The 21,254-nt window shown below is 39.0% G+C and overlaps 1 protein-coding gene across 1 annotated transcript in view; it reads left to right on the top strand.

Moving 5' to 3' along the window:
- Nucleotides 1-2,431: 2,431 nt before the first annotated feature.
- The window catches only part of DDX1 (DEAD-box helicase 1), a 31,414-nt gene continuing 12,591 nt past the window's right edge, over nucleotides 2,432-21,254 (top strand). Inside the window, exons 1-14 of the mRNA XM_032497059.1 lie at nucleotides 2,432-2,532; nucleotides 5,168-5,219; nucleotides 5,519-5,582; nucleotides 6,557-6,586; nucleotides 7,191-7,287; nucleotides 9,068-9,115; nucleotides 11,349-11,432; nucleotides 11,658-11,741; nucleotides 12,103-12,179; nucleotides 12,738-12,810; nucleotides 13,467-13,543; nucleotides 13,655-13,769; nucleotides 14,460-14,598; nucleotides 18,683-18,743. Of these exons, the coding sequence (XP_032352950.1) occupies nucleotides 2,517-2,532; nucleotides 5,168-5,219; nucleotides 5,519-5,582; nucleotides 6,557-6,586; nucleotides 7,191-7,287; nucleotides 9,068-9,115; nucleotides 11,349-11,432; nucleotides 11,658-11,741; nucleotides 12,103-12,179; nucleotides 12,738-12,810; nucleotides 13,467-13,543; nucleotides 13,655-13,769; nucleotides 14,460-14,598; nucleotides 18,683-18,743 (1,017 nt within the window). The 5' untranslated portion in view covers nucleotides 2,432-2,516. The remainder of the gene's footprint in view (nucleotides 2,533-5,167; nucleotides 5,220-5,518; nucleotides 5,583-6,556; nucleotides 6,587-7,190; nucleotides 7,288-9,067; nucleotides 9,116-11,348; nucleotides 11,433-11,657; nucleotides 11,742-12,102; nucleotides 12,180-12,737; nucleotides 12,811-13,466; nucleotides 13,544-13,654; nucleotides 13,770-14,459; nucleotides 14,599-18,682; nucleotides 18,744-21,254) is intronic.

Raw genomic sequence — 21,254 nt, forward strand, 5'->3', positions numbered from 1 at the left:
AGGGACTTCCATTTACATCTGTCCAGGCAGAACCAGATCTCATGCTGCCTCTCCTGACAAGGGAGTCTGGAAAGGCCACTGTCCCCCGACATTTTCCCCCGACATTTTCCCCAGGCTGTAGAATAGAGAAAGGCAAGGGGAAGGGGACTGTGTGTGGCTTCTGGGTGACCAGTCCACAGAGTCTTCACGGGGCCCATCCTCTCTACAGTATTAAGGGCCTGGGTATCCCAAGGGCCTATTTCTTAGACTTGCCTTCGCAATTGCAAAACTATTTGTTCTGCAACAACCTATATTACAGCTTACCTGAAAATACATAGCATTATTTCTCTGGGTGCCTGGATAATACAGCACAATTCCACCATAACATGATTGGCTATGGGTCCAAAAGATCCAATTACATAAAATATTGCGGCAGGGGTTGGGGTTGGGGGTGGGGGGGGTGCAGCTGTGGGAAGAAGTCCCAGCTGGGAGTTCAGTCCAGTTCAATCTCTACCTGGCTCAGCTGCAGTTTGGCGCCACCTAGTGGTGGTTATCTTCCTGCCTAATGATTTACACAGGTGGGTTTCTGGGACCAGGCAAGGATTCCAGGACTGTTAGTAGGTGCCCATTTAATCAGCCTGTTTTGAGGAGAGTGGACCAGCAGGATACTGGACTGTCGATACCCATCATTCATCTCTTGGTTTGGTGAAGGGGTTGCCTGCCGCTTCTTTGCCTAGCCTTGTCCTACCTGCCAAGGAGGGGAGCCAATAACGTTATGTCCCAATTCACATTATTGATGGCATTATTACTATATATATATCACATATAGTAATTATATGTATGTATATATAATGTGTGTATATGTATATATGTATATGTGTGTATATATATATATATACACACATATGTGTGTGTGTGTGTATATACACACATTATATAAAAAAATATATATATATAAAAATAAAATGAGCTCTGGGGGCTATTTCTTCCCCTGACTTAGATGGAGTCTCTAGCATCTTCCGGAATTCTTCTGGTCACTCCCAGATAATGAAAATCTGCCCCGTTATTTTCATCACAATTTTAGTCTGATTTCTGTAATGAAACTTTTGGGTCCAGTGTTATGATCAAAATTCACAACTTTAACCAAAATTACAGCTTCCTCCCTCCCCAGTTTGGCAGTGTGGTAAAGGGTGTGATCAATCTCTTTTCTGCACTCCCCCCCCCCCCCCATGAGCTGCTGTTTATGACCCTTGGGGAGGGGTAAAATCTGGTCGGGGAGAGATCCACCTTTATCTGGTGCCCATGTGATCTGACTCCGGTGCTCTCTGGATCAATCATGCCCAAGGTCGATTTTTTCACTCAAGGGCACTTTTTGTTTGGTATCTTGGAGATTCTTCTTCTGGTATGTATCCTCCAAGTGCAACTCACATGAGGCAGGTGATATCTGTCCTCTGGTTAAAAAGTATGAATAAAACAGGGTCCTTTGGGGGTCTCTCTGTGTATCACTTAGCTTCTCCAGGCAGCTCCCTGGGGCATATTCTCTTTGAAGAGAGCTTCAAGTCCACTCTCCACAAGCCCAGTTATCCCTGGGGGAAAAAGTCACACATGTTTCTGGGCAGTTGTTAGGAACGTGATCTGCTTCCACAGCTGCTTTCTCTCCCCTCTGGCTCTGTTCCTGCCCTGCTGCCTTGGGGTCTTCTGGCCACAGCATCTCAAAGCCTCCCTTCTCCTTCTCAAACTCCTAAGATCAAAAGTTCTCTGACTAGTCCCTTGGAAAATGCCTTGTCCCTTGAGAGAGGAAGAAAATGGGGTACGTGTCATCTATTCAGAACTGCTACACTGCATAACTCTCAGTGGTATCATTTATTTAAATTTATACAAATTATAATGAGAACATGGACTAATGTGAATGAGGCCCCCTGGAGGTGATTGTCCTTGACTTTTGGAACTTCAGGTAAATCCTGTCACATGTAATAGTAATGATAGAGCTAACACATGCCTTGTTACCATGTGCTATGCACTGTTGTATGTGCTTTACCTATTTTATTCAATCCTCATAACAATCCTATGAAATAGGTAGTGTTATTCCTGGTTATTTCACAAATGAGTAAACTGAAGCCCAGACTTGTTCAAGGTTATGCAACCAGCAAGTGTCTAGAATTCAAACCCAGGGAGCATGGCTCCGGAAGTTATAGTTTCACCTCTATCTAAAACATCTTGCCTGAGGGTTTCGCTTTTCTCCACGTAACGTCTGCTTCCTTATATGTGCAAGAGTGGTCCAGATGACACATAGCATGCTCTAGATAAATGGTAACTCTGGGCACAGCTAATGACGACGGCTCCTGGCTACTTAGGCAAAGTGCATTTGAACTGAGTCCGCGCTGTGGGGCCCGGAACCATTCTCTCCGGGCTGGGTTCCTGCCCGGACTTGGAGAGCGGCAGGCCACGGGGAGGGGGACCGGAAGCGCGCGCCGCTCCCGCGCAGCGTGTCGGAGCGGAGGGAGGGAGCGAGAGAAGTCGCGGAGGACGGGGCGAAGATGGCGGCCTTCTCCGGTGCGTCTGCGGAGCTGGGGCTGGGGCGGGGGGCCCGATCCACGCCTCGGCCCTGCGCCGGCTGGCTGGGAGCCGCGGGGGCGGGGGCGGACAGGTGCATCGCGGTCCAGGAGGGAGCTGTCCGCGGCGGACCCCTCGATCCCCGCACTGGTGGGGGACCAGTGGAGGCGCGAGAGGCCCGGTCGGTGCGCCTGGATGCTGCAGGGAGTGCCTTTCCCTCCAGGTGCTGGCCGGGCCCGGCCTCTCCGTGCTCGTTCTCTTCTCTGTCGCCTTCCAGTCTCCGCTCGCGTGTCCTGCCAGGGGACCCACGGCTCTCGGATGCGGCGGCGCTGCTGCAGCTGCTCCCGGAGCCCAGGCCTCCTGCCCCTTGACGTGGCAGTGGTGCTCGGGCACCTTGTTCTGCCCGCGCCTGATAGAGGGTTGTCCAGGCCAGGAAGCAGCGGGGCGCGGGGAGGGTCGGTTGAAAATGACCATCCTGCGTCTGATTTTTTCAGGCGCTTCCAAATCTACAGGTCCAAACCTGATATTTATTTAAGCGCTATTTTAATAACGTTAACAAATATTGAAGCTAAAGGGAAGGCGTCTGTGTCCGCGAGCACACGAGCCCATCACAAATTTTGAAAATTTTTACTAATTGCTGATGATACCCACCTGTATTCCAAACAAATTTGAATTGGCTTATATAACGAAATAGTTGTTTCCTCTTCTTTATACATCCACAGTTTTATAGAGCTGCAATAAGCCTTATATTTTAAAAGTGGTAAATTTATATAGCAATATATATGTCAAGTTAGGCACACTATTTTTTGATATTCTTAACCTTTTCAGATGACTTCAGGTGTAACACAGTATTGTACTTTCATTTTTCTAATGTAAGAACATAAGGAATTCCACATTTTTAGTCACGAGACAGGATTTTGGATCGTTTTAGTTGCATTTCATTAAAGGCCGGGGAAAATCTGCTCATACAGGTAGCTGTTTTTCTTTTCCCAGCTCTTTCCTCAAATGAGAGCCAAGGTGTGTAGACCAGTTCCAGGTTGTCATTTTATTGGTTCACTTCTCTGGGAGTCTTGCACAAATTACAGGAGTGTTAAAAAGCACTAGAAGGGGTCTGATGTAAATTAAAGACAGAAGTGGAATTAAAGAGTGTTAACTATTCCTATTTTTCCCTTAAGTGTTAAAAATGTTATATTAAAAGAAAATATAGTTTCAAAGCAGACCTGCAGAGAACATGACCAGAATGGAGCAAAAAGTTGTCTGGAATTTGCTGAAAGCCGTCTGTGGTTGCTGCTTGCAGTAGAACAGTTTCATGAGCAACTTCAGCTTGCAGTATTATGTATACAGCATATATAATGTATGCTGTATATATTATGTAGACAGCATATATAAGACTGTCACTCCCTTTTTTCAAGCAGTTTGCATTTTAGGAGAAAGGATACACCTAGATTCTATTGGGGGCAATTCTTATACAACTTTAGATCTTGATTAGTTTTTCAATCTGTGGATTTTCCTAAAGAAATTTAGAGGTACAAAAGCCTTCCTTTTTGAAAAAAGTTTTTATACTTTCCCATGTCATCAATGTTGATATTAACTGGTTTACTGTATAAAATTTTAGCGTTGTATATATTATTCATTGCTGGTATGATTCTTCTCACCTGATGCAAAGAAAAAGCTATTTTTTGCAATGGATATATTCAGTTTGTAGACTTATTTTATGCCTTTTCACAAATGATTACAAGAAATAGAAAATTTCCAAATTAGTTATCTTTGGGGCTTGGATATATTTGAGTGTGGCTCATTTTTTAAATAGGAATATATACTTTGTAAAGATATAAATAAAAAATACATTTTTATAAATGCATATTTAAAATAAAGATCACTTCTTACTTGGAAAGGAGGTTTAAGGAATACAGCTGACTATTCCATGTGGACCCTCTACAGTTCATTTGAGAAATGATAAAAAATAACCCAATCTATTCATTTAGGATTCACTTTGTTGTAAATCATTTAAATATGTGAATAATTAAGAACAGAGTAGTTCTCCAGTTGACATTTCTAATTACTCAAGTTTTCACCACCAGCCCCTCTCTTTTCAGTTAACCAGAGTTCTGATTATGATTGCCTATAAATGTGGGCTCTCTCTGCCTGCTTGGTCATTTTCCTCAGATTGGTGAGGGTATTCACATGGTCCTCAAAAAGCCAAGGCACAGGACTTCCACAATATCTCTAGATGAAACAATCAAGGTGCTGGTCTAGAATCTTCTCTCCGACTCTGGCAGGTTTTTCACTAGTCATAGGAGGGAAACACTGGTGGATACTATGTATTAAGTGACAACCATGTGCAGGGTGCTTTACATACGATTATCTTTACTCATCCTGTATTCTTACCACGTAAGTAACATTAGCTCCATTTTGTGCAGAGAAGTAGGCTTATAGCTTGCCTGACGTCACGTTGCTACTAAGAGCCTGGATTTGAATTCAAATCTTTCTCCAAAATTTATACTGTCAGCAGTGCCATACACAGGAGATACCGTATAACTGAGCTATACTTCAAACCTGTTTACCTGTTGAACAATAAGAGCAATATGATTTAAGTTTAGTATGTGTTGATTTTTAAACTAATTTTTACTTTCAGAGATGGGTGTTATGCCTGAGATTGCACAAGCCGTGGAGGAGATGGATTGGCTGTAAGTACAGCCATCTTTTAAAGCTTGAATGTCCCTGTAACAACGTTTTATAATTTCAACAGTAGTTAGTGATTTTATCAGATATTTTTGGGCGTAGTTGGGTGAGTGAAATTCAGTTTTTTCTTATGATTCTCTGAATTAGAGTTTCTTTTTTAAACACCAGTATATTTTTAGCTGAAAAGGATCGATATATTTGCCAAATAAATTTCTCTTTTAGGTTTATAGTTTAACATGACTTAATTAGCTTAGGTGATTTTTTTTTTAAATAACTAAAATTCTTCAAAATGTGATTCTTTTAGTCTCCCAACTGATATCCAGGCTGAATCTATCCCCTTGATCCTAGGAGGAGGTGATGTACTGATGGTACGTTTAAATGTGGTGAGGTGGTCGGAAGCTGGGAAAACACAGTTCTGGGGATGTTGTAACCCACTTTAAGAGCTCCATCGGCTTAAAAATGGTATTTTCACCAAATGGGTTTTATTTATTCACAAACGTTTAGGAAACATATGCTACATACAAAGTAATTAGGTAGAAGTTGTGGGAACAGGAAGGTGAGTAAGGTGCAGTCTCCGCCCTGCAGAAGCTAAACCCAGTAGCGCAGTAGACATGTACACAGATAAATGTCATATGGGCAGAAGGTGGCACCTGCCTAAGAAATGCAAAGTATGACAAGATTCCAGTGAGGGGTCCAGCTACCTTTCTGCTTGAGGAATCATAAGGGGCTCTGCTTGGAGGAAGTAGATTTTGGACAAGGGAAGATAAAGGAAAAGTGCTCTCTAAGTAGACAGCATGTCAATAAAAACAGTGAGTAGGAGAGTGCAGGATATGGTCCCAGAGCAGTTCAGTAAGACGGCAGCATAAAACGTGTGTCTGGATTGGGGGTGTAACTTGGAATAAGATGGGAGGTATACAGTAGGTAAGATTATTTGAGCCCTTTCTCAAGTGTCAACGGTGAAGAATTTGGGTGTTGGGAGCAGGGAATCATCAGAAATGTTTAAGGATGTGATACATGGTTAGAATTGTGTTTAATGAAGGCTGATTTGGTAACAGCGTGTAGTGTGGCTCTGAGAGATGAGTCACTGTTAGGGTACTTTTGTCATAATCTAGGTTAGAATGGTGAGGGGTTAGCTTGGAATTGTAGCAATGGGCAAAGAAAAGGGAGGACAGATTCTTGAGGGAATGGAAGAGAAGTGGCAGGATTGGCAGTAGTTGACTGGGGACATCTGAATAATTGGAGGCATTGTGAAAATAAAGTGAGCTAGTGAACTGCTAAAGATTTCTACATGGTATCATGTTAATTTGACTTTAACTGACAAAAATTTTGTTTTTTCATTTAGGCTGCAGAAACAGGAAGCGGAAAAACTGGTGTAAGTAATAAACTTAAATTGACTTACTTTGCAAGAGTTGATTTTTACTTGTTTGAACAGTGATACTTTAAAATAGTTAATAAAATAACTTCCTTCCAAAATGTAAGAAATTGATTGCTTGCCACGGTGAGTGATTTTTTTTGCCAGCTAATTCTGAAATGAGATCTACCAGGGGATGGCTTTAAAAATATGGTTTTAAATTGGTCTTAGAGAAGGTTACCCTTGGAGAAAGGGTCTTTTAGTATTTATACTCACTTCTGAATTTTAACGTGGTGGCTCGAATAATAAAGCAGTTGCCAATAGAGGTTGATCGCCCGATCTCCTGACGTAGAGAAACAGTTTGTCAGACTGAATATTTATCCCTTGCAGCTTGGGTTCATTCTGTCGGTCCCTATTGTTACTGTTTTGTGCTGTCAGCTGGCTCTGACTCCCTTATTCAGTCAACTCGTGTTATCTTACTGGTATTTTGGGTTTGGGCAAGTTGGAGCAGCAGTCAGGAATATGTATAATTATGGTGCATGCATAATTTCTGTAATTTATATTGATTATTAAGCTGTCGTTAATATCTGAATACTAACGTGGAGACCTATTGATTCTTTGCTAGGCTTTCAGTATTCCAGTTATCCAGATAGTTTACGAAACTCTGAAAGACCAGCAGGAAGGCAAAAAAGGAAAAACGACAATTAAAACTGGTGCTTCAGGTAATTTTTGCATATTAATAATTTCCTTTTGTATAAATTAGTAACTCTCATTCCTGGCATTTCCAGATGTGAAATTTGAGTGCGTGTTTTTATTGTCAGTATCTGGAGGGTGGTATTGGCATTTGCTGCCCTGGAAACCAGGGATGCTAAACGTCATTTAGAGCGTAAACACCGAGAGGTTGTTCCTCCTAAAATACTAATATTGCCATCTCTGGGGAGACACTGGCACTTGGAAATTGTATTAAGTTATTTTAATATTTTTCTTAGCCTGATAACTTTTTATGCAGAATATTAAAGGTAGATTGGTACATTGTTTTACAAGGTATTACGGAAGGATTTTACAAATAATTGATGGAATAAAAACTCATGATGGTGAAAAATACTGCCTTCCACGGGAAAAGAGGCATGCTTTTTCCTTTAAGATAAGAAAGAAGAAGCCAGGAAGTTAAAGTGTATATTTTAAAGTCAGTTTCTTATTTCCATCCTGTCTATATGGAGTTTGAGGTCCTGTCTGTGACATGAACAATCTTACATCAATTTTCTCATCTTTAAATTATGTTGCTTTTTAAAAATGGTTTCTGAATTCCATTCTATCTTGAGTAGTCTATGGTTTTCTTATATTTTAACAAAACTTATTCCATATTTTAAGTCACTAAACAGGATTGTGACAAAATTACAAGCTTAAGTGGAGTGAACTTGGCATTCTACTCAGTAGTTTGAAAGTAACAGTTACACAGTTTATAGAATGAACTCATTTGTAAATGGATTGTGAGATAGTGGATATAAACTAGACTATTAGCCTATTTTGAAATAGTTTCAGAACTTGTAACAACTATAAGCCATCATTTATGAGAGATGGTGATGAAAGAGGATGCTTCCACAGAAGGATAACCAGAATGGTTGTGGTTCCAAACATCATGTCCTGTGAGGAGTAAAGAAGCTAGGTCTTTAAACATGAAGAAACAAGTATAAAAGGAGATGGCATAATTGTTAAATCATTGAAGGGATCTGGAGAGAGAATCATTGTTCCAGGAAGTAGACCAGGACTAATTAAAAATAGTCTAGTTGAAGATTTCTGTTGAACTTAATTCCTAGTAGCTAGATTGAGCCCACAATGGAAGAGAGAACCTCAAGAGAAAGTTGCTTCTCCATCATTCAAAGTGTTCAAGCAGATGCTAGGTGCCGTTTGACCAGAAAAAGTCTAGAAAAGATTTCTAGCTTGGGTGAAACTTGGGCTTGAACACATGCAGAATTCACTTTAGCAGTCGTGATTCTTTGATTATCCAGACTTCTGAAATGATTTAGAAAAGGAAAACACTGATTCCATAAAAGAAGGGAAAAACATTGTAATTTTTTGGTGTAATGTTGAATTATTTAAGATAAAGGACTTTTAATAATGATAAAATGATAATTAGATCCTGAAATGTTGGTCAATTATTTCCATAATGATTGAAGTCAGCTCGTTTAGTTACCAAAACTTCATTTTATAAGTGGCCTCAGGATTATGACAGAGATCAGCACCATCTAACAAAGTCAGTGAAACAAGTGAGGAGAAAAGGTTTTAACCCTAGATGCGCCAGTGATTATTATTTTTGACATCATTCAGTTTTCAATTTCAGTTTTGCCTTTAGTAAAAACAGCTGCAATGTTAAGTTAAATAATGTGTAAAAACATTGAATCAAGAGGAATTAAGATATTATATAAAATATTTGTTTTAATTTTTATGGAGTGTTTTTTAAATTACATTTGTGGGTAACTTTTCTTATTTTAACTTGCTTAGTGCTCAACAAATGGCAAATGAACCCATATGATAGAGGATCTGCTTTCGGTAAGTGGATAGATTTTAGCAGCTCATCTGTAATCCAAAAGCTTGTTTTTAGTAATACCCAAAAATATCAAGAAAATTATGAAAAAGAATAATAAATGAAGATTTAACTTACCATATATTAGAATATGGTTTCTACAGTTAAATAGTTTAGTATTGACATAGAACAGACAAATAAGTGGAATGGAATGGAAATAAATCCCAGTGTATATGAGAAACTAATATGTAGATAAAAGTACTTTATTTCAGTGGGGGGAAAAGGATGATTTATTCAGTAAGGGTATTGGCACAATTGATCCATCTGGAGCAATGTAAAAATTGACTTATAATTAGAAACAAATTCTGTATGTATTTAAGACTTATAAATATATATATCTGTGTATATATGTATATGTGTGTGTGTGTATATGTGTGTATATATACATATATATACATATATATATATATATATATGAACTTTAAATACACAAAACTACATGTCCACTTTAGGGTGGGGGAATTTTCCTAAACCAAATAGAAAATTCAGAAAGTGTAGAAGAATAGGTACATTTGTATAAAATTTAAAAATATATGTATGGAAAAGATATCACAGAAGAAAGGCAGTAGACAAAAAAAATAGGAAGAATATTTTCAATGTTGATGAAAAATAAAGAATCCTTGTAAATTGGAAAAGGGCTCTTGTGTTGATAGCAGGTAAAGTGTTACCTGTTTTAGTAAGAAAGAGCTAAACCACCAATAAGGAAAATGGGCAAAGGATACAAACAGGCAATTCACAGAAGAGCAAACCCAAGTGGCAATAAACGTGCAAAGGTCAAGTTTACAGGTAGTCGGGAAATGGAACATTGTTTTATAGTCATCTGATTGTCAAGAATCCAAAAGAGTGATAACTGACTTACGAATTAATGCTTCTCCAGAAAGCAGTGTGGCATTACCTATTAAAATTTAAAATATATGTATTCCTGGAAGGTCAAGCTCATTGGAATGGAAGTGCCACTGTGCAGAGATATATATACAAAGCTATTCGATGCAGCGTTATTTGTAACGTTAAAAATTGCCAACAAGTAAATGCTACTGCTAGAAGGTAAACAAAGATTAGAGTGCATCCAAGGACTATTGTATAACCATTGTGAAGAATAAGTCAGAGCTATAGTGTTGACTTGGAGGAATTGACACCAGGTGTCAATGAGAGGAAAAGCAGGATGCAGAGAAAGGTAGAGTACGCGTGACGAATCAAGCCCAAAACAAACCACCCACCCACCCCATACTACTCTCCACCATGTGGTATCTAATTTATATAAAGGTTTATGTATGCATATATACATAAAGAATTTTAAATACAAGAGTATTAAGGATTTGCCATTGTCAGAACTTTTTAAAAAATTCGAAGTTTTATATAATGTGCCCATATGAGTAAGGATTTATACTTTGAATAATTTCTGATTAGTGAAGGAAAATGTGTGATGAGGTGCTTTTTAAAAAAATTTCTTCTGCGTTCAGGTGCTGAAAATGATTGGAAGCCCCAACCAGGAAGGAAGTTACAGTTTCCAGTGTAGACAAAAGCCAAATGCTTTACTTAAAGCCAAAAAGCACCAAGAAGCTCTGTGACTGGCTGATGTATAATATAGAATGTCATCTTTTAGAGTCCTAATGTTAGCAGATAACAGCTGCAAGTTTATTCAGACTTTCCCTGCTTTCTCTTTGTGGTTTTTGGATCCATGGGTTGGAGAACAAGCCAGAGGTGGTTTCTGTTTTCCTGCTAGTTTAGGATTTACTCAAGCTCTAATTTAAGCGTAAAATCAGAGCAGCTAGTATAAATGAGTGGGGGCTGCATCTTTCTTTCTTTCTTGTACCCGTTTTCTTTGTACCCATTTCTTTAAAGGACTCTAGAGAATGGTGGTCTCAACCTGTGTTGCTGATACAGCTAACATTAGTGCAGATCAGATAAGGTGCTGTGCGGATTCCTTTTTAGACTCGTGATAAAATCCTGTCCTCGTTAACAGATAACAGTATAGAAACTAGTCCCCGACGTAAGCCACGGCCCTGCAGGGGCTGAGCAGGAGCAGGTACTCAGGGGACAGGACGGCTGGCCTTCGGGAATCAGCACGTCTCGGTCGCTGGAACACTGTAGCAGGTGAAGGAATGATCTCATTAGTGAGGCTGAACAATACTTCTTTCAGAATGTGTGATTTACATAATCTGTACTGATACGGTTTTCTGTGTTTTTCCTCAAATCCAGCAATTGGGTCGGATGGTCTTTGTTGTCAAAGCAGAGAAGTAAAAGAATGGCACGGATGTAGAGCTACTAAAGGATTAACGAAAGGTATTTAAACAGGATTGATACTTGTGTACATTTCCAAAGTTGTCTGTTAATACAGGAACTGTAAATAGCTTTAAATCGAGGATCTGAACAGATTTTTAATGTTACAAAAAGATCTACAGTTCTTCATTTGAAGCATACAAATTGTAATTCAGAAACAGTGGAAAACTGGCTCTGTAGTAAATGAATCATATGTGTATAATATATAAAAATATTTTGCCCTCGTAGGGAAACACTACTATGAAGTGTCCTGTCATGACCAGGGATTATGCAGAGTCGGGTGGTCTTCTATGCAGGCTTCCTTAGACCTAGGTAAGTGTTTCTAAACTGAATTTACCAATTTATGTTTGTGGATTTTCAACATTTTACTTTAGTGAGGAGCAAAATAATAAACTTAACCAAAGTTTATATTTTAGAGCTGTGGAAATAATTTACTTATAATTCTCCCTGTTCCAAAGAATATTTGAACTACCAAAAAGTAGTTACTACAGCATTATAAAATCAGGAGGAATGAGGTTAAGAATATGAATGAGGCCAGCAGAGTTAGTGTTCATAAATACTGCACGATGCTGCATAGATGCTTCAGGTTATCTTCAGTTTGTAAACTTCTTTTATCGTGCTTTTAACTTTATATTTATTCTTGCCACATATGTAAGATACTTTTACAATTTAGGTACTGACAAGTTTGGATTTGGCTTTGGCGGAACAGGAAAGAAATCTCACAATAAACAATTTGATAATTACGGAGAGGTGAGTTGTGTTAATGACTTACTTGTAGCCCTAGTAAGTTTTTGCGCATGTTCACTTATCACTCATGACATGACTGAGGGTGTAGAAATGATTCTCCAATTCAAGTGAATTTTCCACAGGAAGTTCAGATTTGGACTAAAGTGAAGAAATGTTACCAAATGAGATAAGTATTTTTCTTTTACCCCATTTATGAGCCTCTGCGGAGTATATTACGTTGTCTTCTGTTTTCACCCCATTACGATTTTGACTTTAATACTCAGGCTGTTCTCATTTCTTACTTTGAATTGTGGTGAATCTAAATACACTTGCTCTGGTCACCTGAGTCTGCAGCAGTGTGGGAGGGCCTGGATAGCATGCTGATTCTGAGAAGTCTGTTCGGTGCTCCTGCTGTCACATGTGACGTGCTGTAACAGGCATTTTAACGTCTACATTAGAATTTTAAGGAATTGTTTTGAGACATTAACACGACACATACTTTGGATGCAGCTGTATTTGAACGTTTAACCTTATTTGCAATTTTGCTTTTTATTAACAGCACTTGACTTTCTGGTTTTCTAGGAATTCACTATGCATGATACCATTGGATGTTACCTAGATGTAGATAAAGGGCATATCAAATTCTCCAAAAACGGTAAGCTTTCTATGGATCATCTTGTTACATGTCCAGCATTTGTGATTTTTTAAATTCCCTCACCCTCTTCAATTTTTTTCCCCTCCCTGCCTTTCTTTTGAACAAATGCTTCTTGAGCATTTGCTGTGTGTTAGGCATGCTGGTAGGTGCTGGAGATAGAGCAGAAAGTGAAGTAGACAAATACGTGTACTTTTGTGGGCTTACCTACTGGTAGGGAAAGACAAATACATGATTCGTTAGGTGGGAACAGCTGCGCCGAGGGAGCGTCTAAATCGGGGTCAGGAAGTGGAGAGTGATGGCCGTCTGTGGTGGTCAGAGAAGGCTTTTTTGATATGGTGACATGTGAGTAGAAATATGAATGAGTTGGGTGGTGAGCCATGTGGATATCTTGGAAGAGCCTTTCAGGCAGAGGGGCCAGTAATTGCAAAGGTCCTGAGATGAAAGCGTGCTTGGGGTATTTGAACAGTGAGGCGGCCAGGGGGTCTGGAGCACACTGAGCATGGGGGGAGGTGGTAGAATCTTAGGTCAGTGAGGTGGTGAGGCCAGGCCATGTAGGGCCTTATAGAGGGTAGGTTGGTAGATCCTGATGGTTCGAGTGTGTGGAAGTTCTTTTCTGGTAGTTTCAATCTCTCTCTCTTTTTTTTTTTTTTTTTAAGGAAAAGACCTCGGTCTAGCATTTGAAATACCACCACATTTGAAGAACCAAGCCCTGTTTCCTGCCTGTGTTTTGAAGGTAATTAGAAAAATTTGCTGTACTCATAAACTTCTTTGATCTGCATTAATTCGTATTGGTTAGTTTGCTTTTAGGTTAAGAATTTCCATTTTCTCCTTTATTCAATGCTAGAATGCTGAACTAAAATTTAACTTCGGGGAAGAAGAATTTAAGTTTCCGCCCAAAGATGGTTTCGTTGCCCTTGCCAAGGCACTGGATAGTTACGTGGTCAAATCACAGCACACAGGTATTGCACCTGAGGGGGTATGGAGTTCAGGAATGGGGTATTGGCGCAAACTCCAGTGACAGGGCTTCTTGTAGTGAGTTACATATACTCCCTTTGCTGGCTTAGTCAGCATCTTTATTGAACACGTCAGTAAAAGTCAGTTTCCAAGCCTAATTCATAGACTCCAAGTATTTAGTTTCAGTTTAGGCATTTTGGGGAACCCAGTCATGATGATGATGGTGCCTCAGTATTTATAAATTGTGTGCTCAGTAAGTGCGGTGATACTGTGTCACCTGCATTATTTAGTCTTCACAGCAGTCCTGTAAGGTTGTTTTGCAGACGGAGAACTTGAGGAATAGGGACATGAAGTAACTCACAGACAAGTGAGTGGCAGAACTGAATTCAAACGCAAACAGCCTGACTCTAGAGTGCGTACCTACTCTCACCTGTAGTACTGCCTAATCTGTTCCAGTTGTTTAAAAATAAGTTCATTTCATAGCTCATTTAATTTATCACAAAGCATATAATCAATTTAAGTTACGGCCAGTAGGTTTAAAGAAGTCTTAGTTCATTTTAGTTTGACTATCTCCGATACCCTTTGGTAATTGTTATTTAAAATTTTGATGTTGGAATATTTGCACTCATGTTTTACAAATAAAGGTATTCTAAGCTGTGATCTGAGTGTCTTCTAATCTTTATTATTCTCTTAAGGTAACGCGCAGGTGGCACAAACCAAGTTTCTCCCCAATGCTCCGAAAGCTCTCATTGTCGAACCTTCCCGAGAGTTAGCTGAACAAACTTTGAATAACGTCAAGCAGTTTAAGAAATATATCGATAACCCTAAATTAAGGTAAAGCTTCCTTTTGTGCTTAAACGCCTAATGTCTTAAGGTCTGAGGAGTTTCGGAAGAAGAGTAAAGTAGAAAAAACTGAGGAAGAGATTCAGTGTGTGTCCATATGCAGTGCATGAGTGTGTAAATATATTGAACATTGATTTATAGTAACGAATAGTTTCTGTATAAAACTTCTATTTAAGATAGAGGTAAGTTTGACTTTAAAAAAGTAAGTTGAGATTTTTCCTGTGCCTCTTACTTGAAGAGTCCTGGTTTGCAAAACGATATCGGAGTGAAAATTAATTCTTTAAAGCGGCCATTTCTTTCATCACTTGATTTACATAGAAAGCACATCGCTCTGTTTCTAGCATGTTGGTAAACTGACTTGGCGAGGTGAATTCTAGCCTGCCTCGCAGTGGTGACCTTCTCCCCTTTGGGCATTCGGACTGGTCACCGTAGTTCCGTAGTTCGAGGGCTCTTTCTGTCCCTGGGGGGAGACCTTAAGTCTTGTCATCTTGTGGAACTGCTTGCTCAGTAGGAATCCCTTGTAACTTGAGGGGGGCCATGCCATGTAAGTAAACTACTCTCAGTTGATTTGCCAGTTGATTTTTATTAATTTTGCTTGGTTCTTAATAAAATATAAGTCACACACCGTAAAATTCACTGTTTAAAAGGTACAATACAGTGGTTTTTAGTATGGTCACAAGGTTGTGCAACCATAACCACGATCTAACTTCAGAAACTTTGAATTATTGATGTCACACAGCCCATCTTTTTAATATACATCCATCCTATAAATTCAACTCATTCAGGGATAAGCTTATACTTAGTAAAGCTTTCTGGGTAAAATAATTCCTAATTTTGTTTTGAGGATTGATGCATTTCACTCTTTCAGTAACTATTTGAGTACCTACCACGTGAGAAGACTTAGGCTAAGGATCAGGGAATGACAGTGAGAATTAGTCTCTGCCTTCATAGAATTACGTGTGGGAGTGTGAGGTGGCGTGGAGGGGATGGAAACACCGAAAGTAGTGGGATAAGATGCCCCGAGGGCACCACAGGGAGTCACCGCGAGAGGAATAACCAGAGTGTCTGCCCCGTGTGAGGCTCAGAACTCTCCTAAAAGTGTTTTTAGAAGAATGTAAAATGCTAATATGAATTGATTTTCACGCTGTAATTGTGTGTAAAGGTTAACATGCATCTGAACAAAGGCTGGAAAAGAAGATGGATAATAAAGTCAGTTTATTTGTTAAGATGGTAAAACTGCGTGTTACGCATTTTGGTATTTAGTACAAATGAGCCTTTTCCTTTTTTGAAGACCCAGCTCAAGTCCTGGTCTTTCTGGGAAGCTGACGTGTCTGTACCGGCTCAGTCCTTTCTCCCCCCTCGGGTACCACTGTGTATGCCTCCCCTCGGTCCCTCCACTCGGCCATGCGCTGGTGCTTCTCGTCTGAAACAGTGGGCTCTCCTCGTCCCAGCTCAGCCTTACCCTCCTTAGGGCACGGGCTGGTCTGTTAACGTTCCTCAGCCCTACACTTTGCGCACAAGCACAGATTGTTATGTGCATGTACATTTTTCTTCTGCTAAATTCATAGGGATAAAAATATATATGATTAGGAAGGTGAATAAGAGTAAAGTTTTGTAGAAGAAATGATAGATTTAGGAGCATAGTTAGCAAACCTAGGAACTCAGGGGCCTCATTTAAAAATACAGATGTTTTGGTTCCTCCGCTGGATATACTAAATCAGATTTTCCAGGAAATAGGAATTGGAACTCTTTTGTTTCTTTTTCAGGGAAGAATGGCAGCTCTGCCAGGTGATTCTAAGTAGCCAGTCTGGCATCTCATGTTACCTGATTCAGGAAACGTAATGACTTTAGAGTGCTTAGGGTCTATGCTAAGGTAATGGATGTCCACAGACTAGAAGGCTTTTTGTTTGGTTTGGTCATTTTTGTTATCTAGGTCGCTTAAGGTAATGGTAGGCAATCATGAAGCCATTTTTTAATCAGTTGTAGAATTGTAAGATTCACTGCTAACATCATTTCCTGGTGTTTTCTGGTGTTTTTTTAAATGAATGGCCAAATAAGAATAAAATTAATAAATGAAGGTAGTTGGTAGTTACTTCTTACTTTTTTTTGCTTATTTTTTGGGGAGAGGTAATTGGGCTTATTTATTTATTTTTAGTGGAGATATTGGGTGTTGAACCCAGAACTTCGTGCATGCTAATAAGCACGTGCTCAGCCACTGTGCTATACCCTCCCACCTTGGTAGTTTTGATTAAAAGTTGTCTGGCTGCCCCTGGAAATAATTTTGTTTGCTGTTTATTAAAATGAGACAGTCTTTTTGTAACTAGCTGTCATGAGACATAATTCACATACCATACAATTCACTCTTTAAAGTGTACAAGTTGTTTTAGTTTTTATTATATTCACAGAATTATGCAACCACCAAAACCAATTTTAGAACATTTTTCTCCCCCTCAGAAGAAACACCATACCTCTGAGCAGTCTCTCCTGTTTCCCTCTAACCTTCCTGTCCCTAGGAAGCCACTGACTGATTTTCCGTCCATAGGATTGCCTATTTTGGACATTTTATGTAAATGGAATGCGACAATATGTGCCCTTTTGTGACTGACTTCTCTCATGTAGCATAATGTTTAAATGTGTTTAATGTTTCATCAGCATTATATCATGTACCAGTACTTAATTCCTTTTTATTGCCCGGAAGTATCCCATTATCTGCATATACCACATTTTTGTTAATCTGTTCATTAGTTGATGGACATTTGTGTTGTTTCTAATTTTGGGGTACCGTGCTATAAACATTAGTTACAAAGTTTTCTGTGGACACACATTTTCATTTCTCCTGGTTGCATACCCGGGAGTGGAATTGCTGGATCAGATAGTTCCTTCATGTGTAACATCTTCAGGAACCGCCCAGCTGTTTTCCAGAGTGACAGCACTATTTCATGTTCCTGCCAGTAACGTGTGAGGGTTCCAGTTTCTCCACATCCTCAACTTATTTTCTGTCTTTAGGGTGTGAAGTGGTATCTGACTGTGGTTTTGGTTTGCATTTCCTTTGTGGCTAATCATGTTGAACATCTTTTTGTGTGCTTATTGGCCTTTTGTAACGTCCAGATTCTTTCCCCATTTTTCAATTGGGTTGTAAGAGTTCTTTATTCTGATACATATCAGATGTATAATATGATTAGATACATGATTAGCAAATGTTTTCTCTCATTCTATGGGCGTTTTCATTCTCTTGGTAGTATCCTTTGAAGTACAAAAGGTTTTAATTTTGATGAAGTCCAATTTATCTATTTTTTTCATTTGCTGCTTTTTTTTTTTTTTTGGTGTTGTAAGGGACTTTGCCTAACCTGAGGTCATGAAAATTTACTCTTGTGTTTTGTTCTAAAGTGTTACAGTTGTAGGTCTTATTTAGGTCTGAGGTTCATTTTGAGTTTTTGTGCACGGCATAAAGAAGAGGTTTGGTGTCATTGTGTTGCACGTGCATATCCATTTGTTCTAGCGCCTTTTTTAGAAAAGACTATTCTTCTCCCCTCATTGTCTTGGCACAGGGCAGTATTTTTTTAATCTAAATCTATTTTTAGAAGTATTTGGAATGAGAAAAATTCAAACAACACAAAAGACTATTCTGTGAAAAGTAAGTCTCCTTTCACCCCCATCCCCCAGTTTTTAATTATCCTACCTGGAGGCAACTTTTTAAAATTGACGTTTATATATTCTTTTAGAGTATATATTTTATACACATACAGCCACATGTGTCTAAAAAGGTAGATTGAAACCAGATTTGGGGGCACGTGGAATTACCCTAATACAGAAGGATATATGTATAGATGAGGACTGATGTTTTCTGGGTTCCAGGCTTTCACATTCTCCTTGGTTACTTCACTGTGTGTTAGCATTTTATATAGTCACTGGAATAAGGTGCCTTGTTTCTTTCCTTCTCCAGACTTTTGTTGTAGGTTCTTTCTCAGTTACTCAATTTTAATATCTACCCTCCAAAAAACAAACAAACAAACAAAACAAACAATAAAGCAAGCTTTAATCTTGTTCTGCATTATTTTTCTGGTATTTATTTCAGGGAGCTTCTGATCATTGGAGGCGTTGCAGCACGCGATCAGCTCTCTGTTTTGGATAATGGGGTAAGTTGTACTTTTAATTTTTAAAAAGAAATACGTCATTTTGGCTTTATAGTTCTGTTGTGTTTCAAGAAATACCAAATGAGGCTAAAATGAGACAAGGTCAAAAGTGTGTATATTTTTCAAAAATGTCTTCCCTGTATTCCTTTTCCCAAAAATATATAGCACAGGAGTCTCTTCTGAACACCCCATGCAAAATTCAACACATGAATTTTTTTTTTTTTCTTTTTGGGTTTGTCATTTGAGCACTTGAGAATTTCTTTCCCATTTTTATGCATTAAAAGTCCTTTCTTCTGGGGATAATTGAGAAAGAAACTGGAGTTAAGAATAGAAATGGGGATGAAGCGAATTGCAGAGAATGTGGAAATTTTGGCAGGGAGCCTTGGGAAGGCTGAGTAGTGGTGAGAGTGGTTCCAGCAGGAGGGGGATGAGTTCAGGTTTGTGTACAGGGAAGTCTTAAAGGCTGTGCGCTTACAAAGGACAAACCTAGAACTGTGATTTTCATTACTGGGGAAGAAGTTTGGGAAACCCTTAACTGCTCGTCAATTCAGATACGAGTAGGACTTCATAAAATATTTCGTATGTAGGAAGTAACTTTCTCCTTACAAATTTCTCTTCCATTTTCTTCTCTGAATATTTTATCATTTAATCTAAACCACCTGATACTGAGCCATGGTGAGCAAGTGTGTTCTCTTTCCAGTTACACTGGTGCCCCTGACAAGTGGAATTTTATGCTGAATGGTTTATGTTTGACTGGTGTGGCATATTAAGGGCATGGAATCATATTACTCTACTTAATAGTGTTCTAAGATGATAATATTGCTTTGCTGTGTTCTTATTTGATGTGTTATATTTTAGTGGTTATAAAAGAGATTTAATATGTCCATTCTCTATCTTAGTTCCTCAAACCCAAATTCATTTTCCCCATAAGTTATTAAGTTTCTTAACTTACATTTTCTAGCTACAGAGTTTTTAGGGGATTAGATCTGCTTTTGCCAGTCAGATCTAAAATTTGGTACTGGCTGACGCTAAAGGCAAAGTAAAGGCAGTGTCATTCCGTAGCTTTCTTGGCAGGACTCAGTTCCATTCCACTTAGGGGATCTGATATGTTCTCTCTGCTTTTCTTCGTGTCTTACATTCTCTACTTCTGCTATCTGCCCCCAGCCTCTGGCTCAGCCTTAGCCCTGTGTTATGTCTTACACTGCGGGCAGAAGTTGGCTTTGAAGTCAGGGAAGAGAACTATGTAAATTTTGTAATCTTTTAAAGTTGGGCAGTTATGCAGCGTGTTCAGTCAGGCCTGAAGACGTGGTTGGTGCTATTATCCAAGTCATGTAAATATTTCTCTCAGGCTTTTCCAGTGTAACTGACCTTGTTTTTGTTTTTGTTTTTTAACCTGAGAGACCTGATGTCTGTTTCTATGCTGACTCCACCTACTGAAATTGAGGAGGGAGGAAACTTACATGGTGGGTTAGAATCCTGTGGTGAAGAGATAGTACACAGAGAACCAGAGTGGTATTTTGTTCATTGCTGTGTGCAGTACCTGTCACAGTGTTTGGCCCATAGGAGATTCTTAAGGCATCGAACAGGTTTTATCTTCATACTTTCAGACAGTATTTTTAGATTAATTGAGACTTGCTTATAGTTATCAATACAGTTGAAATAATAGCCTCAGAAATGTCTTTCATTTTTCATGGGAATATAAAATGCCTTCTTTTGGATTAAAAGTCCATTCAGCACAGTACTTTTCTAATTTTCAAGAATTTAGATATTAAAGTAATGAGATGACAGTGATGAATTTGTTAGGGGACAGGTATGTGTTTAGTCTGGAATGGAGAAAGCAAGTGAAGAAGAGCAGGGATTATCTCTGCCTGTTGATAAAGCGTAGAAGTTCTGAACTGTCTTAATTTATTGGCTGGTTTTATGTAATACCTTATCTGTGCTCACATGCATACATCCATATACACACTTGAAAAATCCTTCGCCTTCATTGACTACTTTCTAGAAATGGGCCAGGCCCTGGGAAATGCGTTGTACACGTTTTGTTACTCAGCCCTCACAACAGCCCTTTGTGATGGTGCACTTCCTGTTTTCACAGATCGTGAAGAGGGCTCAGACTGAATGTTAATTTGCCCCAAATCTTGCAACTCACAAGTAGAGCTTACTTCAGAGCCCATGTTCCTAATCACTGTACCATGGGGTTGATTAAAAGATGTGTGGGTTTTATGTGTGTGTATTTGAGAATAGGAAATACTGTTAATTATTTGTACTGGCATGGGGACTCATTATACTAGTCTCTTTGTGTATATCTGAGACTTTTTATAATAAAAAGTTAAATAAAACTTGGTCATATTGAATCAGACCTTTTCTCATGTTTGGACTTAGAGTTTGAATCCCAGTTTGGATATTTCCTGGCTGTATCTGCTAAGTTCTTATGAATTTAGAATTTTAAACTTCAGTCTATTCATTTAAAAATAGGAATAATAATAGTAGTTAATAAAAGTAGTAACCTTAGTG

Source organism: Camelus ferus, chromosome 15 (genome assembly GCF_009834535.1).
Source record: "Camelus ferus isolate YT-003-E chromosome 15, BCGSAC_Cfer_1.0, whole genome shotgun sequence".
In the NCBI taxonomy this organism is placed as follows: domain Eukaryota; kingdom Metazoa; phylum Chordata; class Mammalia; order Artiodactyla; family Camelidae; genus Camelus; species Camelus ferus.